At 37.6% G+C, this 20,648-nt stretch overlaps 4 protein-coding genes across 5 annotated transcripts in view; 3 read left to right on the forward strand and 1 right to left on the reverse strand.

Annotated features, from left to right (window-relative positions):
- Positions 1-3,136, reverse strand: part of LOC144642722 (uncharacterized) — a 12,838-nt gene extending 9,702 nt beyond the window's left edge. The window contains exons 1-2 of one of the 2 annotated variants that reach the window (XM_078501768.1): positions 3,032-3,136; positions 562-857 (exon numbers count right to left, since the gene is read on the reverse strand). In XM_078501768.1, the coding sequence (XP_078357894.1) occupies positions 562-857 (296 nt within the window). In that variant the 5' untranslated portion in view covers positions 3,032-3,136. Of the gene's footprint in view, positions 1-561; positions 858-2,143; positions 2,162-3,031 lie in introns of those variants that run through there. The other variant, XM_078501769.1, reaches the window with a different exon arrangement.
- Positions 3,137-5,119: 1,983 nt separating this feature from the next.
- On the forward strand, positions 5,120-8,240 carry LOC144640769 (tetratricopeptide repeat protein 4-like). Its single transcript, XM_078499848.1, has 5 exons — positions 5,120-5,147; positions 6,558-6,719; positions 6,819-6,896; positions 7,583-7,650; positions 8,121-8,240. Exons 1-5 carry the CDS (start codon positions 5,120-5,122, stop codon positions 8,238-8,240), a joined length of 456 nt encoding a protein of 151 aa, XP_078355974.1.
- Positions 8,241-10,329: 2,089 nt separating this feature from the next.
- On the forward strand, positions 10,330-16,303 carry LOC144642723 (uncharacterized). Its single transcript, XM_078501770.1, has 3 exons — positions 10,330-13,398; positions 13,902-13,968; positions 14,665-16,303. Exon 1 carries the CDS (start codon positions 10,437-10,439, stop codon positions 11,073-11,075), a length of 639 nt encoding a protein of 212 aa, XP_078357896.1. The 5' UTR covers positions 10,330-10,436; the 3' UTR covers positions 11,076-13,398; positions 13,902-13,968; positions 14,665-16,303.
- Positions 16,304-18,357: 2,054 nt separating this feature from the next.
- Positions 18,358-20,648, forward strand: part of LOC144642850 (uncharacterized) — a 51,831-nt gene continuing 49,540 nt past the window's right edge. The window contains exon 1 of the mRNA XM_078501949.1: positions 18,358-18,473. The gene's annotated coding sequence lies outside the window, so the exon portion shown is untranslated. The remainder of the gene's footprint in view (positions 18,474-20,648) is intronic.

Genomic DNA, 20,648 nt, shown 5'->3' on the forward strand with positions numbered 1-20,648 from the left:
AAGAAAAATGTTAAAATTGACAGTTATTGGGCAGTATTACTTGTAATTATGACGTTGCCAATGCAACGATAAATATCATGGACACATGGTATTTAATATCAAAACTTCCGCAAGGGATGAATGAACAGCTAATTATACTTGCAGCATTGTGGAGAAAGTCCTCTTTTCAAAATACCCTATGGTAAAAAAAAATCCTATGGGGTGGCATGCACCCCCACCTCTTGTACGTCCGAGGGTTAAGCGCTTTGAGACCACTCCTAAAGGTACAGCGAGTTGTGCTTCACCATTGAGGCTCGAGCAGAGAAGACACAACCCAATCATTCAGGTTTAAGTCCAAAGTTCAAGCCGTTTTTTTTTTTAATTTCTAGCAATTTATTAGCGTAGTTTATTTTTTCTTCGGGACGAAAACGTTTCACGTGGCACACACCAAACTGTTAAACCCCCTGAGGCAACAACAGTTGAACCTTAGACAGGCATGTGGTCACGAATACCTCTTGCAACCTCAACAGTCAGCAGAAAACGCGAAGTTAGCGAAATTAAGCGAAATTAGCCTACAATTACCTTTTCGCTTGCCCATCCTCCTCATCATACTCATCGATGTCTAAATTATCCTGCGTTTGTTTCTTTGAGTTTACAGCCTTAAAAAATTCTTCTTTTTTGTCTTCCTTTACATAGTTGTCTAGTCCTGCAATGAGTTTGAATTCCGATTTTTTAAACGGTCGTTTATAAATTGGTCTCTGTTTCTTCACCATCAACACAAAGGGCTTTACATCTGATGTGCTTGCGCCGTGGAGGACTGGGTAATGCTCATCCTCAAAGTTTTCCTCCGCTATTGTTTGCAGCAGCTGTCTTATCATCTGATGGAAAGAGAAAATAGAACAAAGTAATAAATATCATGCAAACATTATTTTATCATAGGGCTAGATAACTGTTTTAAAAAAAGGTTGTCCTTCAAAAGGTTAAAAGCGTACGAGGCAAGGCCTAAAGGTAGTATGGGCAGTGTTAATTCAAGGCTGCTCAAAGGGGCATTGTCGCCAAGATTTAGTGCTACTTGAAAATCCAATGAAGATTTTTTGGCTAACTATAATGTTGGTATTGACAGGAAATCCACTAATAGTGGCCTGCCCTTGCTAAAACTCATTGCACTAGTCATGAAAATTGGCCAATACATCTACATCTACTACATCTGCATTTAATAAGGTCGGTAAAAATCTAAAGATATCACACCAACCGTTGTAGATCAGGATCAGCAGTATACTTAATAAACAAACTTTAACAGCATTTAAAGTTTGTTTACACTGACTATTATTGACTTTAGTTCGTACTAACTTTGTTTCGGATTGATTTGTACGTCTTGAAATGCGCTTTGTACACCTCGTGATCGCCATATTGAAAGTCAAGGTTTGATTTTTTTTATGGAAATTACAGTCCTTATTCGCGTTGTAATTATTTGTGATCGCTTTAGGCTCTTGATAAAGTCAACTCAATCCCTTCTGTCTTCAAAACAAAAGTAACCCTTACCAAGCAATGCTATTTCGAAAACCACAATATAATTATAATATTCAATAAGCTTTTTTCTTTTGGCTTCCTCGTCACTTCATGTAAAATGTATCGAATTGGATGAGTCTTCATAAACGTTGTGACTTCCGGCTAGGCATGAATAGATTGTGCTAGTAAATTCAGGAAAAGTGCTCACAATATACCCAAAAGTTGCTCTAAAGTTGCTCAAATATCAAAAAGTTGCCACCAAATTAGAATTAAAACGTTTTTTTTTTTTCCAACATAAATATTCTACACATAAAAGAGGCCAAAAAGCATGTTAAAAATTGTTATCAATATACTCTTAACCAACACTTCAATAATAGATAAAAAATAAAAAATGAAAATAAAAAAAGATAAAAAAGATAAAAATCCCGAAATAAAACGACCTTTATGGTTTGGATCGGTATATCAATTGTGCCAAAAGTTGCCAAGAAAGGCAACGTTCCAGGTTGTGGCACTACAAAAAGTTGCTAAAAACGCTAAAAGTTGCTCAAAAGTTGCCGAGCACAATCTATTTATGCCTACTTCCGGCACGTTTGCCTTGTACCGACAAAATGGCGGTCTAAACCTGAAAATGCTATTGGGAACTTTGTCTACTTACCTTCAACTACTTTCGTTTGTCTGCAGATAGCGGACATATTCGCGTAGATAAACGATAACAGTAAACAAATAACAGTAAAAATAACAGTAAACCATGACACTAGGTTCATATGTTTGAGGTGTGTTGTATAAAGGATGGTGATTGCAGCTTCCCGGGGGGAGTACTAGCTCCCTTAGAGAGGTATGGTTTTCAATAGAAATAGGATATAGGGTATAGGTTGCTTGACCATTTTGGTTTGAAATAGAGTATGGTTTGTGCACTCTAGACAGACATTAGCTAGGTATAATTCTTGAGAAACTATTTTTACTGTTGTTATTATCCATCTCTTGAGAAGTGTGATTAAATTAACATCGGGAATTTGAAGCTCTTTATAAATGTTTACGTAAATCGGAGCAGTTCTTGGGTAGGGTCTAGCCTGAAGTAGGGTCTCGACTTGGAGTTTAGGTCTGATTAAATAGCTCAGGGAAAATCGCATATTTTAATCTCAAATAAGGCAAAGGGGTTCAAAAAGTGTTCGCCGTGCACCCCCACAAAATTTCGTGGAGAACCCCCCTGGAAATGTAGCTCATTTCAAGTATTCCCAGGTTTAGCTGTTCTCTTCCAATTTTGCATAATGACTACTATACTACCGTCCTAGCTTACAACTATGAGCAGTTGTATGGATTATTGCATTGAAAGTCCAATCTACCATCGTACAATTCCTCCGAAACTTTCGGTCAGACTATATTGCGCTATTTAAATACACGTTCCGCTTTAGAAAACCCCACATGAAAGCAAAACACGAAGACTTGTTTACGTAGACATTAACTTCAAACTAAATTAAAACAACCTTAAAAACCTTATAATTACTAAATTTGATTATTCATTAAACAGAACATAAGCTCTCACCTTTGCTGATAGTATTAAAGTATCTTAGGTCCTTCAAAGCCCTAAAATTTACTTCTACAATGCAAATTTCTGTTCCAAGCCACAAACCAAGAATGCTTAAAATCTTCTGCGGGTTAAACGGTTGATTTGCGCCACGAAGCAAATTGACACATTAGTTGATTGATGGTTATTTGATAATTTTGTTACACAAGGATGTGGTTTGTATTGGGCCTGCTTATAATAGTGTATAAACTAAGCAAAACCGTCAAATTGTAAAAAAGAAAACAAAATGTATTTCAGTGTATATCACTACCTTCGATATAATGAAACGAATTTAAAATTTATACATGAATGGCTAATTGATGTTCAAATATTTTTTGAAAACGATACACAATAGATACACTGAATTTTCTATAAAACAAAACCATTTTGTTTCACAATAAACATAAGAGGTTATGCTCGAAAGAAGGAAATAATGGTCTTAAAAACAAATTATAAACGAAACGTCATTAACGGGCGCACGCAACTCATAACAAAAACAACAGTTGCAATCTCAGAGTTTATTATTGAAAGAAAATGAATGGTATGATAATATTGTTCTTATTTACTCGTTTTTTCGTGCCCAGGTTTGATATACTTCTAGATTAATTGTACGTGTGCGTGATGAAAGCTAAGAAAAGGGAAATAATAGTTTATATTGACTCAAGTATCTCACCGATAAGCATTTCAATAGAATGGTATTCTTGGAATTTTATTTTCGAAGTTTAAAACAGTCAACAAAGTCCTCGCATTTTTTTCAAGACCATAACTTCCGCTGTTGAACATGTTGTGAAAAGTAAAGTTGTGGCTACATTTTGTGGCAAGGGATTGGTGGTAAGTTATGTGTTATATTATTACAACTGGTGTTTCGTAACTTTGGGTATTATTTCGTTTAAATCAACCTAGCTGATCTATACAAATAACTTGAGTTGTTGATTCAGCCCTACATATTTAATCCACTCTGCATGTTACTCTTAGTCTTAAAATTGAAACACTTACGAAGCTTACAGTACCAACTCGGTTAGTTAAAGCGAATTTCTCTGTTTTAGAGCACTTATTTTCTGAGAAAAAACCAAGACAACCACCAAATGAGAGTTTATAGCTGATTTAAAGAATAATGGTATTCCATAATATTTTCCGCATTTTTCTTTTAGAACAATTATGATTTCCTACGGCAAAGAAGGATAACCTCGTCGAACACAGCAACTGTAAGTACAAATCGGGCTGCCTTTACCAACTAAAAGAATTGTTTGGCATTAATATTGTCAAATCAGATGTTGGACTTCGCCTCTATTCTGCAGTAGTTACTGAAATAAAACGAAAATGAGACTATCGGTGTACAAAGTTGATCAAAACCAAATCAAACGTGCACTTTCAGCAGTACTCGCAAAGGAAATATAAGGAATTATACGGTAAATACAAGGTCTTCCTGCTCCTAAACGAATACGGTGACCCCCTTTTTTATTTCAAAATTTAACTTCCCTTAAGGTAAACAACCAACTGGCAAAGTTGGTTGGAAATCTATGAGCAGTGCTATTTCTAGGGAATTACCTTAAATTGTGTATTGTCTTGAGAATGGAACGTCAAACATAAAAAAAAGATGAAATACAGAACAAATCTTGTGAAATTTCAACGTCCAAAGTTTGTTATTCCTTGCTCCATCTGTGGTAGTGAGCAAGTCAGGGAATGCTTTTAACATTTTCAAGTTTCTTCAGCAACTGATTACCATTTCAAAGCACAGATTTGACAAAATGGTATTAGTCTGCTCGCTTGAATGAGGTTTTATTGTGTCCTACTCGTCACCATAACTGATCTTTGAAGTGTTTATGTGAATATGTAATTTTTACATCTGATGCATTATGGATGGAAATTTCAAAATTAAGAAAGCGGGGTTGGTGCAAGATAGCCCTCATTCAGAGACCTCATGAGAAAAAAATAAAAAAATAAGGAAATTTGATGAAAGGGATCCATGGTGGAAATACAACCTGTGTCACTTTTGTTGCCTTTTTTATGCTATGTGCTCGCACACATAAAAGTCACAAATCCAAGGCAGCATACAATTTTTAAAGGATGTCGGGGGAAGAAAAGGGAAACTGGAGTATAGTACCCGGCTCTAAGATATCCTTAGATGACGAAAATCACCTGATGTTGGAAGTGTCAGGGCATCTGTCCTAGAAATCTTTTCTAGTCAGTAGTGTATTGTAAAAGTAAGACAACAATGCTATAACAAAAGGCTTCTTGGACAGGTAACTTGAGATCATGCCCTCCCTTCCTACTTGTGCCCTGAAACACTCCAGAGAGTAAACGTAACTGGCTTCCAAATCAGTTTAAGGTTTAATGATACATTGTCGTGCACGCACCAAATTACTCTCATAAGACAAGTTAAGAAGAGAAAAGCTTAAGTGAAAAGAACGGTAAAAAAATACATAACGGAAAAACTCACCTCATTCTAAGTACTCTTTAACAGTGCTACTTAAAAAAGACTGAAACACAGTGAAATCTAAAAATTTTACAACACTATGTTAAAAATAATCTAATGCTAAGACTCGGTTTTAATGGGTAAACGGAATAAAGAACACATTTTTTTAACATGGAATTGTCGTTTGTTACAGTTTTACTGTTATTATGTAAAAGTATACGAATTTGTACAATGTATAGGATAAGGAGATAGAATTTCTTGTAAACTTGCAGTAACTGCTGGCTTTGTTTGGTATTATGGATTAACACTAACCCATGTTTCACCTTATTCCAAACAGTCAATGGCTTACAATACCAAAAGGATATTTTGAGACCAGTTCCAGGGAAGAGGCCCTTCGGACCTGAAAACATGAGTGACGTCACTTCACCTTCTACTCAAGCCCTGGATTTGATGACGAAACGTTAAGAGGTACAAATGAATTAAAGACAAGTTTAGATCAACAGATGTCAATGTTTAAATCCAGTCATGAACGACCGGATAACATATCTAAAACGGCAAATAAATATTTAGTTGTTTGATACATGAACATGTTAACGGGTGGATATTTTACTAGTTTTGAAACATTTTCTGGAGACCCGTACGGGCGAGAAAAATGCAAAAAGAAGAGAAAAATATGCACAATGTTTATAAGTCAAATTATGGATTTATATATTATTCCTCTCTTTTTTTCTGTTATCTTCAACTCCACAACAAGATAATATAGTGTAACACAAGATAACGCAATCAAAATACTATCTGAAATCTTGCGTGTTCTCTTGACTTTATATGTTTAACATTTATAGTCTTTTCCGACATAATTTAAATTCTCATTATTTAAAGTTTTGGAACAAGTGATAAGTTATGCACAGGTTACTGTTTATGCTGAAGTTTATTCCGCTATACAGGTTTTCTTGCAAAAAAAAACTAGTTAACCTTGAATTAACCTATTTACTCCTAGACCGTCTACCGCCTGCCTTGAAAGACTACGAAAAATGCGAGAAAAGCAAATAATGAATATAACGCATTGTATTTTCATTTCTTTTTGTTTAGCAATTGCTGAGGTTTACAACAAGGAAGGTGACAATGAATACAGCAAAGGCGAATATAACGACGCTATTAACAGTTACACTGAAGGCATCAAACTGAACTGTAAGGATGAAAACCTTAATGCCACACTGTTCACAAACAGAGCAGCAGTCCATTACCACTTAGGTGAGAAATTACTCTTTAATTTTGGTGTGGTCATTTGTCACTTTTTTTGTTAAATTTGATAAGATTGTAAAGAATGTGTTAAAACAATGTCTTTTACAGGAAATTATAGTGAAAGCTTGAGTGATGCAGAGGTCGCGAGACAGTTCCAGCCAACTTACATGGAGGCAATAAAAAGAGGTAAAATTAACATTGTACTGTAACATATAGTTCCAAATGGAGCTAAAAGAACAAGAAAAACTGTTTTGATCAAGAATGTGATCGGTCTACCAAGTTGGCCCCACCCGGGTTCCGAAATTTCTATTTGTTTGCGGACTTTCTTATGTTTACAGCCGTTCTCTTGATAATGTATGCTTTGCGCAAAAGCACGCCCCCAATCATCGTATCGATATGGAGAATCTTCCTTTTTTATATAGTAACAATTACTTGCCCGATGAAATGCATGTACGTTTCATGTTTTTCTCTACTAGTACAGAGGCTGCCTCATGTCTCTTCAATAATTTAATTAAGTAATAGTTTTATGCATGGAGTAGATCATTATATTTAATTAGATAGTAGATAGTAACAAATGAAGAGCCACTATGTGGGAACGCTGTTATTAAACCGTTTACTGACCCACCGACCGCGCGACCGACCGAGCGACCGAGCAACCAACCGACCGACCGACCGACCGACCGACCGACCGACCGACCGACCGACCGACCGACCGACCGACCGACCGACCGACCGACTGACTGACTGGCTGGCGGACTGGATGGCTCCCGTAAAGTCCGACATAAGTTACACATGCCATCGGTTGCCTTTCAAATATTGAACTGAATGCAAGATAAGCCAAAGTTGAATTTATTTTTGTGTATCACTTGCAGGAGCGCTTGCTTGTGCGAAGCTGAATCTGATTGAATACGCCGTCAAATGGTGCGATGAAGGATTAGAAGTATCCTCAGATTTTTAGTGAAACCAATTTTTTTTTTAAGTCTGGGCGGGGGAAAGGTGGGGGCTCTCTTAAACCGTATATCTCTTAAAACGTGAAGCGCACTCTATCCTTTGCCTTTTCAGTTGCCGTGCAAAGAATTTTACGGTGTTCGTGGAATTTTGCTTCCCAAACTGAGTTCAGTTTAATATGAAGACATTTCCCATTGTAAGACGCAATTATTTCATTCTGGGCAGAGGAAAGCTTAAGGAGGGGGATAAAAACGTTAGTATATGTCTTAAAACGTGAAGCACGCTCCATCCCTCTTTTTTCCAGTTGTCGTGCAAAGAATTCCACGTTTTTCGTGGAATTGCATCTCAAACTGAGATTAATTATGAAAGACATTTCCCGATGCAACTTCTTGAGTCAAATGGTTATGTGTAATCATAAGTTTGAATTCAAAGTTGCTCTTTGACATATCTTAACTTTAAAAGACTGACAAGGAAAACAAGACGTTGTTGGAACTAAGAAGCATGTCTTTGAAGACGGAAAGCAACACGGACAAAGTGAAAATCAATTCAGGAACTGCAGGAACCGTGAAAGACATGGTATAATAGATATAAATATTTACAAAACAACTATAGCTGTTGCATCACTTCTGTATCTATTAGGGTAAGGAAGAGAGGCTTAGTTAATCCCTGGAGTTGAAAGTATTTTTTTTATTATTTAATTCACTTATGCATTTTAACAGTTTTGCTGAATCAACTACTCAGCGCTACGATAAACAGTAGAATCCCGAGTTCTCGAAATTCCAGGGGAAACGAAAATTGCGGCTTCGAGAAATCTGGAGGTTCAAGAAATTGGGGATAAAACTACAGAAATTGAAGTTCGATGACGTGCTATCCAAGGGAAACGAAAATTGCTTCGAGAAATCGGATTTCCACTGTAATCAGGGCCGTAACTAGCAAGAGGCTAGACGAGGCACTTGCCTCGTCTAAGTTTTTATCCAAAATTAAAAACAAAATAAGTTTTGTTGAGAAAATAATCCGCAGTCGAACAAGATTGATTTTTCTCAAGAAATACCTCATGAAAAATGTCTCTGAAAGGGATTCATAGCTTCTAGATTTCAAAATTTTTTGTAGAGCATGCCCCCAGAACCCACTAGCAAGATCTTGCCTCGTCTATGACAAAGGTCTGGTTACGGCCCTGGTAATGTGGTGAACTATAATTATCAATTAGGTTATGAGCTCGAGATTTCTACCGTCGCCTAATAGTTGATGAGGGCGAAGGGAGAGACGTCCAATGGACCTTGAGACTTCCAAGGGCCTTTGGAAGTCAAGTTTTTTAAAATTCGAAAGTCGTTAACGATCAGAAATTTCTGAAAAGTTGAACGAGTTGATCGCAAGGAAGAAACCACATTGCATAAGCTTTTGTGCGCGCCTTTGCATTTCATTCACGATTTATTTTAAACGTCATTTGCTCGAAATTGAACGAAAAAACTGGATAATTATTGTAAAATGACAATTGAAAGATATACTGACTAATAATAGCCCTTTGGAAGTCAAGTTGTGTTAAATCTTGGAATCGTGAACGACTATAGCTAGAAATATATGAAAAGTTGAACGAGTCGCTCGCAAGGAAAACCTTAGCTTGAAATCGCTTTCATTTGTTGCTTAATTTATTGATGCATATCTGTTTATCTCTTCTTTTAGGGACCGGTCATAAAGTACGGGGGGGGGGGGGGGGTGGGCTATTAATTTGTTCTTTTTAAGTACTGATTTTCCGTGGCCCACCCCCGAATTATTTGACAAAATTGGAGCGGCCCACCCCCCCCCCCCCCCCCCCCTTTACAAACCAAAATCAGTTCTGAAGATAGGTACAAAGGGAACATTGGCTTACATTGGCTTTAAATTTTCGAGATCGAAATCTCGGAGCGCGCGCTTAGTTTTCACTTAATTTTACCAATAAACACCTTCAATAAAACAATTCTAGCGATATTCTGAGATTAATAGATCGGTCAGTGTGTGTGTTTTAAACATCCAGGACTTGGATTTCTAATAAATAAATTAATAGACAGTACTTTCTAGGGCTTTGCTGGCGTAATAAAACCACGCGGGATGTTAGGAGAACACGAGAAAAGCTTGTTAGTCACGAGCTTTTTGATTTTTAAAAAAGCAGAAAGTCTAACAACAGAACAAGGAAGAACGACAAAGAAAAATCTAACATTTTGGGCACCGTTTAATCCCTAATGCTTGAATGAATGAATGAAAAACTTTTTTTATACACGGGAAACCATCAGTTACATTAAGCTAAAGTAAGAGACTAAAACTAAAACTGCTTTACATAAATGCCGTGTGGGTATCCGATACATCAGCTATAGATACATCAGCTACCCTCTTGATAGTTTTCTTGACATTGTTTACTGATACAGCTTCTTTAAGACATTTGGGCCGGCAGGCATTGAGTTCTGCCATCTTGTGACTGTTAGGGAGTGCATCAGGAATTGGATAAATAGATCCACATTAATAATATTTGGTAGAGAAAATTTCATTTCAGGCATTTTTTCCAATATATTTGGACAAATAGACACTGTAACCATTTTCAGTAACGAGCCTAACTTTTCAGATTTAGGTTATTCATTGGGCAACGAATCTGCGCAACGAATTCGGTGACCCACTCCCTTTCCCCATTTTTTGCAGAAAGGAAAAAACAAACAAATAGAAGGGGCAGTCAGAAAATTCCATACACATCACAGTCCCGATGATTTTCAAAAAGCCATAGAGGATAACCATCTAACCCTGACTAAAGGAATGGGAGACAGAGCCGCAGAAGGACGTGCATACAGCAATCTTGGCAACGCCTATTACTCTCGCGCTGATTTTCAAAGAGCGACAGAATATCACCAGATGCATCTTCGTATTGCTAAAGAGGTTAGAGACAGAGCTGGAGAAGGAAGTGCGTATGGTTATCTTGGCAACGCCTATCGTTGCCTGGGTGATTTTAAACAAACCATGGAGTGCCACCAGCTGCATCTTGAAATTGCCAAGGAAATGGGCGACAGAGCTATACAAGGAAGGGTATATTGCGATCTTGGCAACGCGTATCACAATCTGGGTGATTTCAAAACAGCCATTAAGTACCACCAGCTACATCTTAACATCGTCAAAGAATTGGGCAATAGAGCTGAAGAGGGATGTGCATACAACAATCTTGGTGTTGCTTATTGTAATCTGGGGGATTTCAAAAAATCCATAGAGTATCAAGAGCAAAAGCTCCGTATAGTCAATGAAGATGGCAACACAGCTGGAAAACAAAGAGCTTATCAAAATCTTGGCGCTGCTTATTCTAATTTGGGCGACTTCAAGAAAGCCATAGAGTACCACCAAATGGCTCTCTGCATTGCCAAAGGAGAGAAAAGACATGGTGGGAGAGAGAGGTGCATTCAATAACCTCGGGTCTGCTTTTTGTAATTTGGGAGATTACGAAAAAGCCAAAGAGTATCACCAGATAGCTCTTTGTATTGCCAAAAAAGTAGGGAATAAAGCCGGAGAAGGACAAGGGTATGCCAATCTTGGCATTGATTACGGTCAACTGGGAGATTTCCAAAACGCCTTAGAGTACCACCAGCTAGCGCTCAGTATTGCCAAAGAAGTGGGAGATGAAGCCGCTGAAGGACGCGCGTACGGCAACCTTGGTATTGTTTATCTTTACCGGTCAGATTTCAAAACAGCCATGGATTACCATAATTTGCACCTGAACATTGTAAAGAGACTAGGCGACAGAGCTGGGGAAGGAAATGCACATAACAATCTAGGCAATGTTTTCAGTAAACTTGGTAATTTTCAAGAAGCCAAAACATGCTTCCAGCGTTGCTTACGTATAGCAGAAGAAGTGCAAGACCGAGCTAAAGAAGGACGTGCATGTGGCAATCTTGGATCTGCCCATTTAGATATGGGTGATTATGAAAACGCCATTAAGAACTTCCGAAAAGAATCTTGAGATTGCCAAAGAAGTGGGAGACAGAGCAGAGGAAGGATTATCGTACACTCATCTTGGTAGTGCTTACATGTCCCTTGGTAATTTGCCAAAAGCAAAGGAGAACTACAAGCTTCATCTTAGTATTGCCAAAGAAGTGGGAGATAAAGCTGGAGAAGGATGTGCTTATACCAGTCTTGGCAATGTTCACTACTTGCTCGGTGATCCTGCAAGAGCTTTAGAGTACCACCACCAAGCGCTTCGTATCGCTAAAGAAGTTGGAGACAAAGTGGGAGAAGGAATTTCGTATTATAATGAAGGAAACGCTCATGCCACTCTCAGGGATTTTTGTAGAGCTGAGAGTTCTTTAAAATCCAGTGTAAGATTGTTTGATCAAGTCAGATCTCTTCTTCGCTCAAAAGACGAATGGAAAATTAGCCTTCGAAATTACTATCAAGAAGGGTACTAACCTGGTTTATGGGTGGTTCTGTTGAAACAAAACAAGATTGAAGAAGCTCTCTGTACAGCTGAACGAGGGCAAGGACAAGCTCTCATGGATCTTATGGAATCAAGGTATAGCTTGGGATCAACTCCAAGGTGATTCATGGTTTCCAGATGGAGCGGATTTCCGACATTTCAAATTGCATTATATCACCAACGGTATTTCTAGTAGTTGACAAAACTGCAATCATTTTCTGGGTCCTCCAAAAGAGTAAAGAATGTATCTGTCGTCACAAAAAGATCGACAGAAAATATTTTAAAGAAGATGCAAAGGCCTCTCTTAGAGTATTTGTAAGAAAAAGCTTACTAAAAAATTGGTGTTCTTGAAACTGTGCAGTGCGAAAATCGTTCGTTTGAGGAGCCCACAGATGAATCGCTGCCAGATCAGATGCCAAATAAGAAAGAGCCAGCTTCAGCAGAATACGAAGACGATCCATTGAAAATGTTGTATGACCTGCTCATAAGGCCGATCGCAGACTATATTCTCGGTGGTGATGTTACCATTGTCCCAGATGGTCCACTGTTCTTGACACCTTTTGCTGCATTAATGGACCAACATTCCAGTTACCTGTCTGAAAAGGTAACGCTTCGACTGATTCCAACATTGACCACTTTGAAGATCATGGCAGAGCTCTCAGAGCGGTACCAGAGTACAAGCGGAGTATTGCTAGTTGGTGATCCGTGGGTGGGTAGTGTTCGCATAAAGGTAAAACCAGTTAAGCAACTCGAGAATGCCGAACAAGAGGTAGAAAGGATCGGAGAGATCCTAAAGACCCTGCCTCTTACGTGGGCAAACAAGCAACGAAAGCTGAGGTGTTGGCCAGACTGAGCTCAGTTGCTTTAGTGCACATCGCAGCGCATGGAAAAGCTGAAACCGGTGAAATTCTTCTGTCCCCTAATCCAACGCACGTCAAAAAGACCCAAGGAGAAGGACTATCTTTTGACAATGGAAGATGTGAAAAACGCACAGTTGAATGCGCAACTGGTCGTCTTAAGCTGCTGTCACACCGGTCGAGGAAAAATTTAGGCCGAGGGAGTGGTGGGAATTGCACGAGCCTTTTTGGGTGCCGGTGCTCGTTCTGTCCTGGCGTCACTGTGGGCAATTGATGACGCAGCCACATTAAAGTTCATGGAACACTTTTACAAGCAACTGGTGGAAGAAAAATAAAGTGCCAGTAAGTCTCTCAATCAAGCAATGAAATTGATGCGAGAATCCGAGAACTTCAATGAAGTAAGACTTTGGGCTCCATTTGTACTGATTGGCGATGATGTGTCATTGGATCTTGGACAAACTTTGTAAGTACTAGAAAAAAACTTTTCAGATTTATAAAACAGTAGAATCCCTGTTCCTGATTTTAGCATATGTGACTTAACAGTCCAATCTTAATAAGATAGGACAAGCATAGGATGCGCAACGTTCGACAATGAGACATCCTTAGACAGTATATTTCTTCAAGGTCTGAAAAAAAATTGGCCCCTTTAGTAAAAGATTTTTGTAAGCCGTGAAAACAAGACTTAGGGACTCGTTTTCTGTAGGGAGGTTTGGTATTTTCCAGACATTATAAATTTTTGATTTAACTTTAAAGAGGATCACCAGGTACTAACAGTACAAATTCATTAAAGCTCAAACGACATTGATATCTTTTTATGAATACGTTCCCTTTATAACACCAGAGCGCTTTGAATATTTTTACGAAAAACTATCATTCTACTTTCGTATGAGCCATACTAGACACGTGCACAATGAAACAGGTTAAGTCATAAAAAAATGAATAATTTATTTTTTGTTGGTTTTGCAGGATGCCAGAGTCTCAGCCATCCAAGGAAGAGTCCTCCACTTAGGAAAGTTGTTTTAATCCACTCAAGGTAATGGACGCTAAAAACCTTATTTAGAAGTCGATATGCTTTATGTTATTGCCAAAGCTACATGCATATCCTTTTTCCAATTTAGTTAATTAGAGCAATTACACCTAATTGCAATAGCGTTGTCATAAAAAAGAAAAAGGCAAATAGGAATTAATTAGGCATTACAAAGATGTGTTTGAAATTCGTCCGAAGGAACTCCCTCAAAATGCCTTGAAATACATGTGAATCAATTTATCTTACAACACAATTAATATGTGTACAGATATAAATTCGTGGGTCTCCTGTAAATGCTGCCCGCTATGATGATTAAGCTAATTGATTCCTATTTGGCTTTTTCCATTTTTCTTTTTAATATGGCAATGTTATTGCAATTTAATAGGTGTATACATATAAATAACAGAAACATTAGCACCCATGGTGTGCTGGTTAGACGTGTCTTTTCTTGTATACATGATTACCGTTTAACAATGTTTGTTATTGTGTTGTGTGTTAATATGTATTATTTACTTTTTTCATAATTCTATTTTTTGTTTGTGTGGCAATAATAATAATAATAATAATAATAATAATAATAATAATAATAATAATAATAATAATAATAATAATAATAGTTAGTTCCTTGTCCATCTGAGAATTCGTATTTTACCTCCAATTTTCATTGCCTTTCTGTTTTTGTTTTTCTTTATATCTTATCAGTTTCAATACCAGCTGTTTATGAAGTAAGGTATTGGACACCATCCACGAGGAACCAGTGTTCCAGTCTGCAAGCCCGGAATTACACCAGATACTTTCAACAGGCAACCCTTACTCTTACAGTGCGTGACGTGGCCTCTATGTATGTCTTGCGTCAAGAAGTCTTCATTTTTGCTTAGAGTGTAGAATTTGAATTGGCGAAGTATCGCTGTGCCTTTCATACTATTTTAAAGTCATGGACATTTTATTCATGTATCAACGTGTTGTCAGTTTTACAAGGGGAAATATTCCCGGCATTATATGAAAATTATCGATGTACCCTGTATTGTATTGCTTGTCAAAGAATCGTGCAGTTTTAAAACTATTCTAATCACTATACAGGGTAATAGAAAACTCGACAGATCCTAGGACAGTTTTTTGTTATGTAGTTTAAGTCGTACAACAGAATTTGTTTGAGAGTTGTGTGCTTTTTGAAGCATATATATTTGTTTTATCGCATAACATTATTAACCAACAATATTCAAGTTATAGGTTTTAACATACAATATTCAAGCTATAGGTTTTGATAAGTGGCTGAGTAAATTGACTTTTCTAGTGTGATATAAAGTGTCAGTGGGTAAAGCCTTTATGATTTGAGATATGGAAGACTTTATCATGAATACCACTAATATACGTAATCTGGCAGACATAGACCTGTCATAAATAGCAATTTCAATATATAGTTTGCTACATTCTTATTTGCCATTGATAATTCTCAATTATAGCTCAGGTATAATTTACATCTTCGTAGTGTTTTTTATATTAGAGGCAATCTTGCAAAGCACATGCCACCTGTGATGTAATGTTACCTATTCAGCATGTTTAGGTGTGTAACATTCGTATCGCCACCATGTTGGCCAAAAAGTAGCCAAAAATCAAATGATTCAAGAAAATTTACGACAGTTGATTTAGCCACTTTTAAAATTGTTCAGTTAAAACAGAACTGTTTCGTAGTTTTTTAATTGAATTGTTCTCACAGATGACTGTTTGTGGTGCGCGACAAATACACTTATACTTTTGCAGTATAAATTGTTAGTTTATTTCATTTATATCTAATATACAGTGGGTACAATGAGTGTGCAAAACGTAACTGCGCTTCAACGTACAACTTAAAGATACAGTATATTCTTCTGTAAAGAGACCTTAGGACCAGAAGTGGAGTCCGCTTCTGATAACAGGGACGTGTCCCCGCGGGGGGTACTCAAAAAAAATTTATACGGGGAGGCTCCGCCCCGAGTTCTAACCCCTTATACCCTTTTATATACCATTTTGACAGAAATTGTACCCCTTTCGTATACCTTTAACTGAAAAAGGTACCCCTTTCATGTACCTGAAAGACGTGGCGTGGACTTAAAACAGGACTTTTTCTTGTCATTTTTGTGTAGCGCTTAATAATTTAAAATAATACAGGCATAAATTGCGTCTGTTCGGTATATTTTTATAAAAGGCCGTTTTAAAAACCTAAATGACAGATTTCCACACCCTTTAATATACCTAAACTCGTGAAATCCCTACCCTTTTGTATACCTGAAGCCTGAAAAAGGTACCCCTTTCGGGCGGAGCCTCCCCGTATAGGCCATTATAGGGAGTACCCCCCCCCCCCCGGGGGACGAGTCCGGGTTTAAAGGGACACTGTCACAGGGATTTTAATGCTTTTCGGTAAAAAGTACTAAAATTGGCGAATAGGTCTTCTCGTACACAAAATGTACCTTGTACGTCAAGATGGAGATATAAAGTAAATTGTTGTTGAAGGAAGAAGCGAGCCATAATAATTTTTAGGTGTTTTTTCCAGTCCACAAGGACAAAGCTTGAAAAAATCAGCCTCACTTTTTCAAGTTGAGATCTAAAGTTTCTGATGGCATCACAATAATATCACTTGTTTATCGCTTCAGTACACTTGCATGGTGATTTTTAACAAAATTGGACCGCTATTCGTAGTTTCCATATTTCCATATGTCTTTAGGCTCTTGAGTTTTTGAAGTGAAACTGGTGACAGTGTCCCTTTAAGTAGTAAAAACAGAATTGTTTGTGTGTGGCCGGGACCACAACTGAGTGTCTATTTTGGAGATGTGTTTGTTAGCGGAGATGTGACTGCTTGGTTTAAGTTTGTGCTTTAAAAAAGTTAAAAGGCAAATAAAAGAGTGCTGTTGGTATTTAAATGTTGTTTTTTTTCCTTGTGTTCGATTTTGCACTTAGCACTTCAAGGTTTCAGATCGAGCCGTCTGGGTTCAGCCCTGGCCAAGGTTATTGTGTTGTGGCCTTCGACAAGACACTTTACTTTCACAGTACCTCTCTCCACCCAGGTGTATACATGGCTACCGGCGAATTAAAAGGGTGACCCTAGGACGGGGTGGGGATTGGGGAAGGATACTCACATTCGTTTAATTTCTCGGACACTGGGATAAACCTCCTGGGTATGCGACACTTTGGCCCAATGTAGACTTTACCGTTATGCTTTGCTGTGTTTGCCACACATTTCTTTCCAACAGCAACATGACGTTTTGTCACTAAAACTTCCGAGAATCTAATTAAATATATTTCTGTCTTTTCCGTTTAACAATGATAGTATGGAGGTCCCAGCTTCTACTTTCAGCAAAGTATCGATAGACAAATCAACAGCGCTGAAAGTACAGCTCATTGATACAAGGTAAATAGTCACACACTAGGGTTTTATCCACAGGCTTAAAAGAAGTTACAGCATAACAGACAGTGCCACATGAAAGTACTGCTCAATAGCTTTTTATTTGAATGGTCACACGTTAGGGCTTTATCCACAGATCAGACTTTAAAGTTAGAATCACCTTTTACAGCATAAGAAACAGTATCACATGAAGGTACTGCTCATTCATTCATCGCATACGAGAGTTTAATCCACAGATTTAAAAAGTTACAACAACATTTACTGACGGGAACTTTGACGTAATAAAGACATAAAAAAGATGAAAGAAATGTCATTACTTGCCTTGTAGGGGACTAGCAGCGAATGTCGTGATCTTGGTACAAGAACGTATCTGCAAGTGTGCAAAGCTAAGTGCTAGTGTTTCAAAAATAACATTCCACGAAAACTGCCATGTTCTATTGTTAAGTTTACCAGATGAATGACTTGCAGTCAATTAAACATTGCTCTCTAAGAGGAGATCAATTGTAGTTCTAATTGTATAGGAATGCATCATGAGACAAAAGTAATTTCCTCGGGCAATATATAGAGCCCCTGTAAAAATGCCCCTTTTTGCTTCATTTCTTATGTGAAACTTTAGTAAAATGCGCTGTTTCTAGTTTTATTTAAGATCGTCACTTTAAGTGCTTCAAACATTACCTCTCATGCTTAAAGTGTATCGGACCTGTTGGTGACAGAATATTTTGGAGGCGTTTATCAGCTTAGACTGCACGTCATAAGGACGATTTCTTGATTAAATTCTTTCAAATGATTTAAGAAAAAAAGATTGTAATTTTAACGTATTTTATCCAAACCTTAAAATTAAACTCAGAAAATTCAATACAAAGTTTCGTAGTTTAAAACGGAAGTGTTGTAATCCAAATGGCTGGTTCGCGCCCTTCTCGCCTGGCCGTGAGGACACTGGAGGCGAGTCACTTAGTCCGAGTCAAGAAACCGAAATCTATGACATTTTTAGGTGTACAACAATTTTCTAGCTTGATATTTTAGTGACTATTTTAGACGTATTGCCTTTTAGCAGATGACAAGTTTGCAGCGCAGGAGTATTCGAAAAGGAGTATTCTTCAGCTTCCGGATATTATAACTCTCATCTGCAACGGTAAGCTAAGGATCAGTTCGATTATAACATTCCCAAAGTTTTGACCTTAAAAATTAATGTTCTTCTAAGAGAACCTATATGTATTTTTACTTATTTAATAGCAGCCTTTCAATGTTTCCAAACTATGTCCGAGCGGCGGTGTCTAAAACTTTTAACGAGGGCTTAAATTGCGTCAGAAAATCCTTACAGTATTCATAATATATTATGCAAAATTTTATAATGAACCGAGTCAAGGAACTCATTAGGGAAACGAATATGCCCGATGGTTGTTTGTTTCTTAATTTATAATTTTCCTGAATTTGAAAGGCTGTTTTTTATTTCGCTGTTCATCGTACGATCGATTGATCGATCGATCAATCGCGTGAGAATTCGAGAGAATTCGAAAACAGATCGAATCTAAATTGAATATTTGAATTGTACATTCATAGGTCTTTGTAATCAAGAAAATGAAAACCGATGACCGCGCTTACGAGATTTGTTTCGCAAGCAGGAAGTTTAACTGCGACTAAAATCAAGACACTCCACCGATCGCTTACGATCGTCATTAACGATTTAGGAACCAGCCTTGATTGGAACTGAAACGTTTATAGCCTGAATCATAAGATAGAAGAGGTTTTATCGCCTCTATTGACATACGTGTACGGTGTATGGAAAGCCGTTACTGCCAAAAGCCTTTTGACTTGTAAATCCTGGTCGAACCGGCTTTCAGTATTGGCGCCGTTTGAAATCGAAGGTGGTCAGCTACGAAGATGTTTTGGTGAATCCTAGAAAGCAATGGTTGAGTTTTTTCAGGGAGTCTTTAGTTCTCGCTAGCGAGTTTTTATTTTCTCGCTAGCGAGTTTTCATTTTCTCGCTAGGAAATTTTCATTTTCTCGCTAGCGAGTTTACAATTTCTCGCTAGCGAGTTTTTCAGTTTTATACCCAAGCCTTTACCCAGAAGATAACGAGAGGTTCTGGGGATTAGATTGTTTCCAATATGGCTGGCGTTGAAAGCTCCACCATCGAAGAAGAACTTTTTTTAGGTTTATAACGACAAAATGGCTAAAGGACTTTTGAAGAGAATGAGACTTAACAATTTTGAAAAAAGACGTACAAAAAACCCTTTACAATATTGATAATACAGAAAAAAAATTACAACATTTCCCCACATATAAATAAGTACAAAGTTTGTTTACAATAGATTGTTTAAATTAGAATTTTAGGGGAAAAAGGAAGAATTAGAAAAAAAAGAAATGAAGAGAGGAAAAAAAGGCGGGTAGCACATTCTAAATGGAAACACTTTGAGGGGTTAAAGCGCATAATGTTGTCCATTTTGATCAAAATTTCGACAACGTGTTGTCTTTAAAAGCGATTCTGCTTTCACAAAGGATCTTGTCTTTGAGAACGAGATGAAAAATGTTTGGGGGTTGTTATCCAACCAAGCTTGGAAAATGTGATATTTTGCGATGATTAGAACAAGTGTCGAGAACATAGCGATTTTATGGTATGCCGAAGTTCGGATATTTTGTCAACTAGAAAACAAAAATAATTTTGGCATCGCCTTGAGATTTCTAACATACATCTGATACTCTCAAGAAGGTTCAATACAATACAATACAATACAATACAATGTTTAATGTGGTCATATGTGGTCACAATGTTTAATGTGGGGATATTCTGAGAAGGTTTCGCTGTTGTCGGTAAACGAGTATATTGTGATGAGAAGGCTCGGCTACCAAATCAAGCCTGGTTTCCAAGCTCCCCAAGAAAGTGATCCCAAAAAATTTTTGCTCGCGCGCCTGGGTTCAACCCCTTTAAACTGCGCGCGGAAGAGAGAGTTCAGGGACTGGACTAGCTCTGGACAATTCAAGAACCTACCATTCTTCAGAAGGTCGCGTATTTTAATCACAGCCTGTTTGATACCATGACAGAATGAAACAAAAACAGTAAGCGATATCTTGATCACAACTGTTGTGAGTCGGCGTTTATTTCTGATTGAAAAGCAGGTTTAAAAGTTTACAAAACTCGCCAGAAAACCGCAAAATTACTCAAAACAATCTTTGCTTCAAAAGGAAATTACAAAAATTCTATCGACAGCAGAGAAATAATCTATGCCTGAACTGAGTGAGTTTCAGGCGCTCGACGAAGACAAACTTACGTTCACTTTGCCGCGTGGATACTTCTTTGAGTTAATGT

The sequence above is a fragment of the Oculina patagonica genome, chromosome 2, assembly GCF_052425735.1.
Source record: "Oculina patagonica isolate OP01 chromosome 2, crgOcupat, whole genome shotgun sequence".
Lineage (NCBI taxonomy): Eukaryota > Metazoa > Cnidaria > Anthozoa > Scleractinia > Oculinidae > Oculina > Oculina patagonica.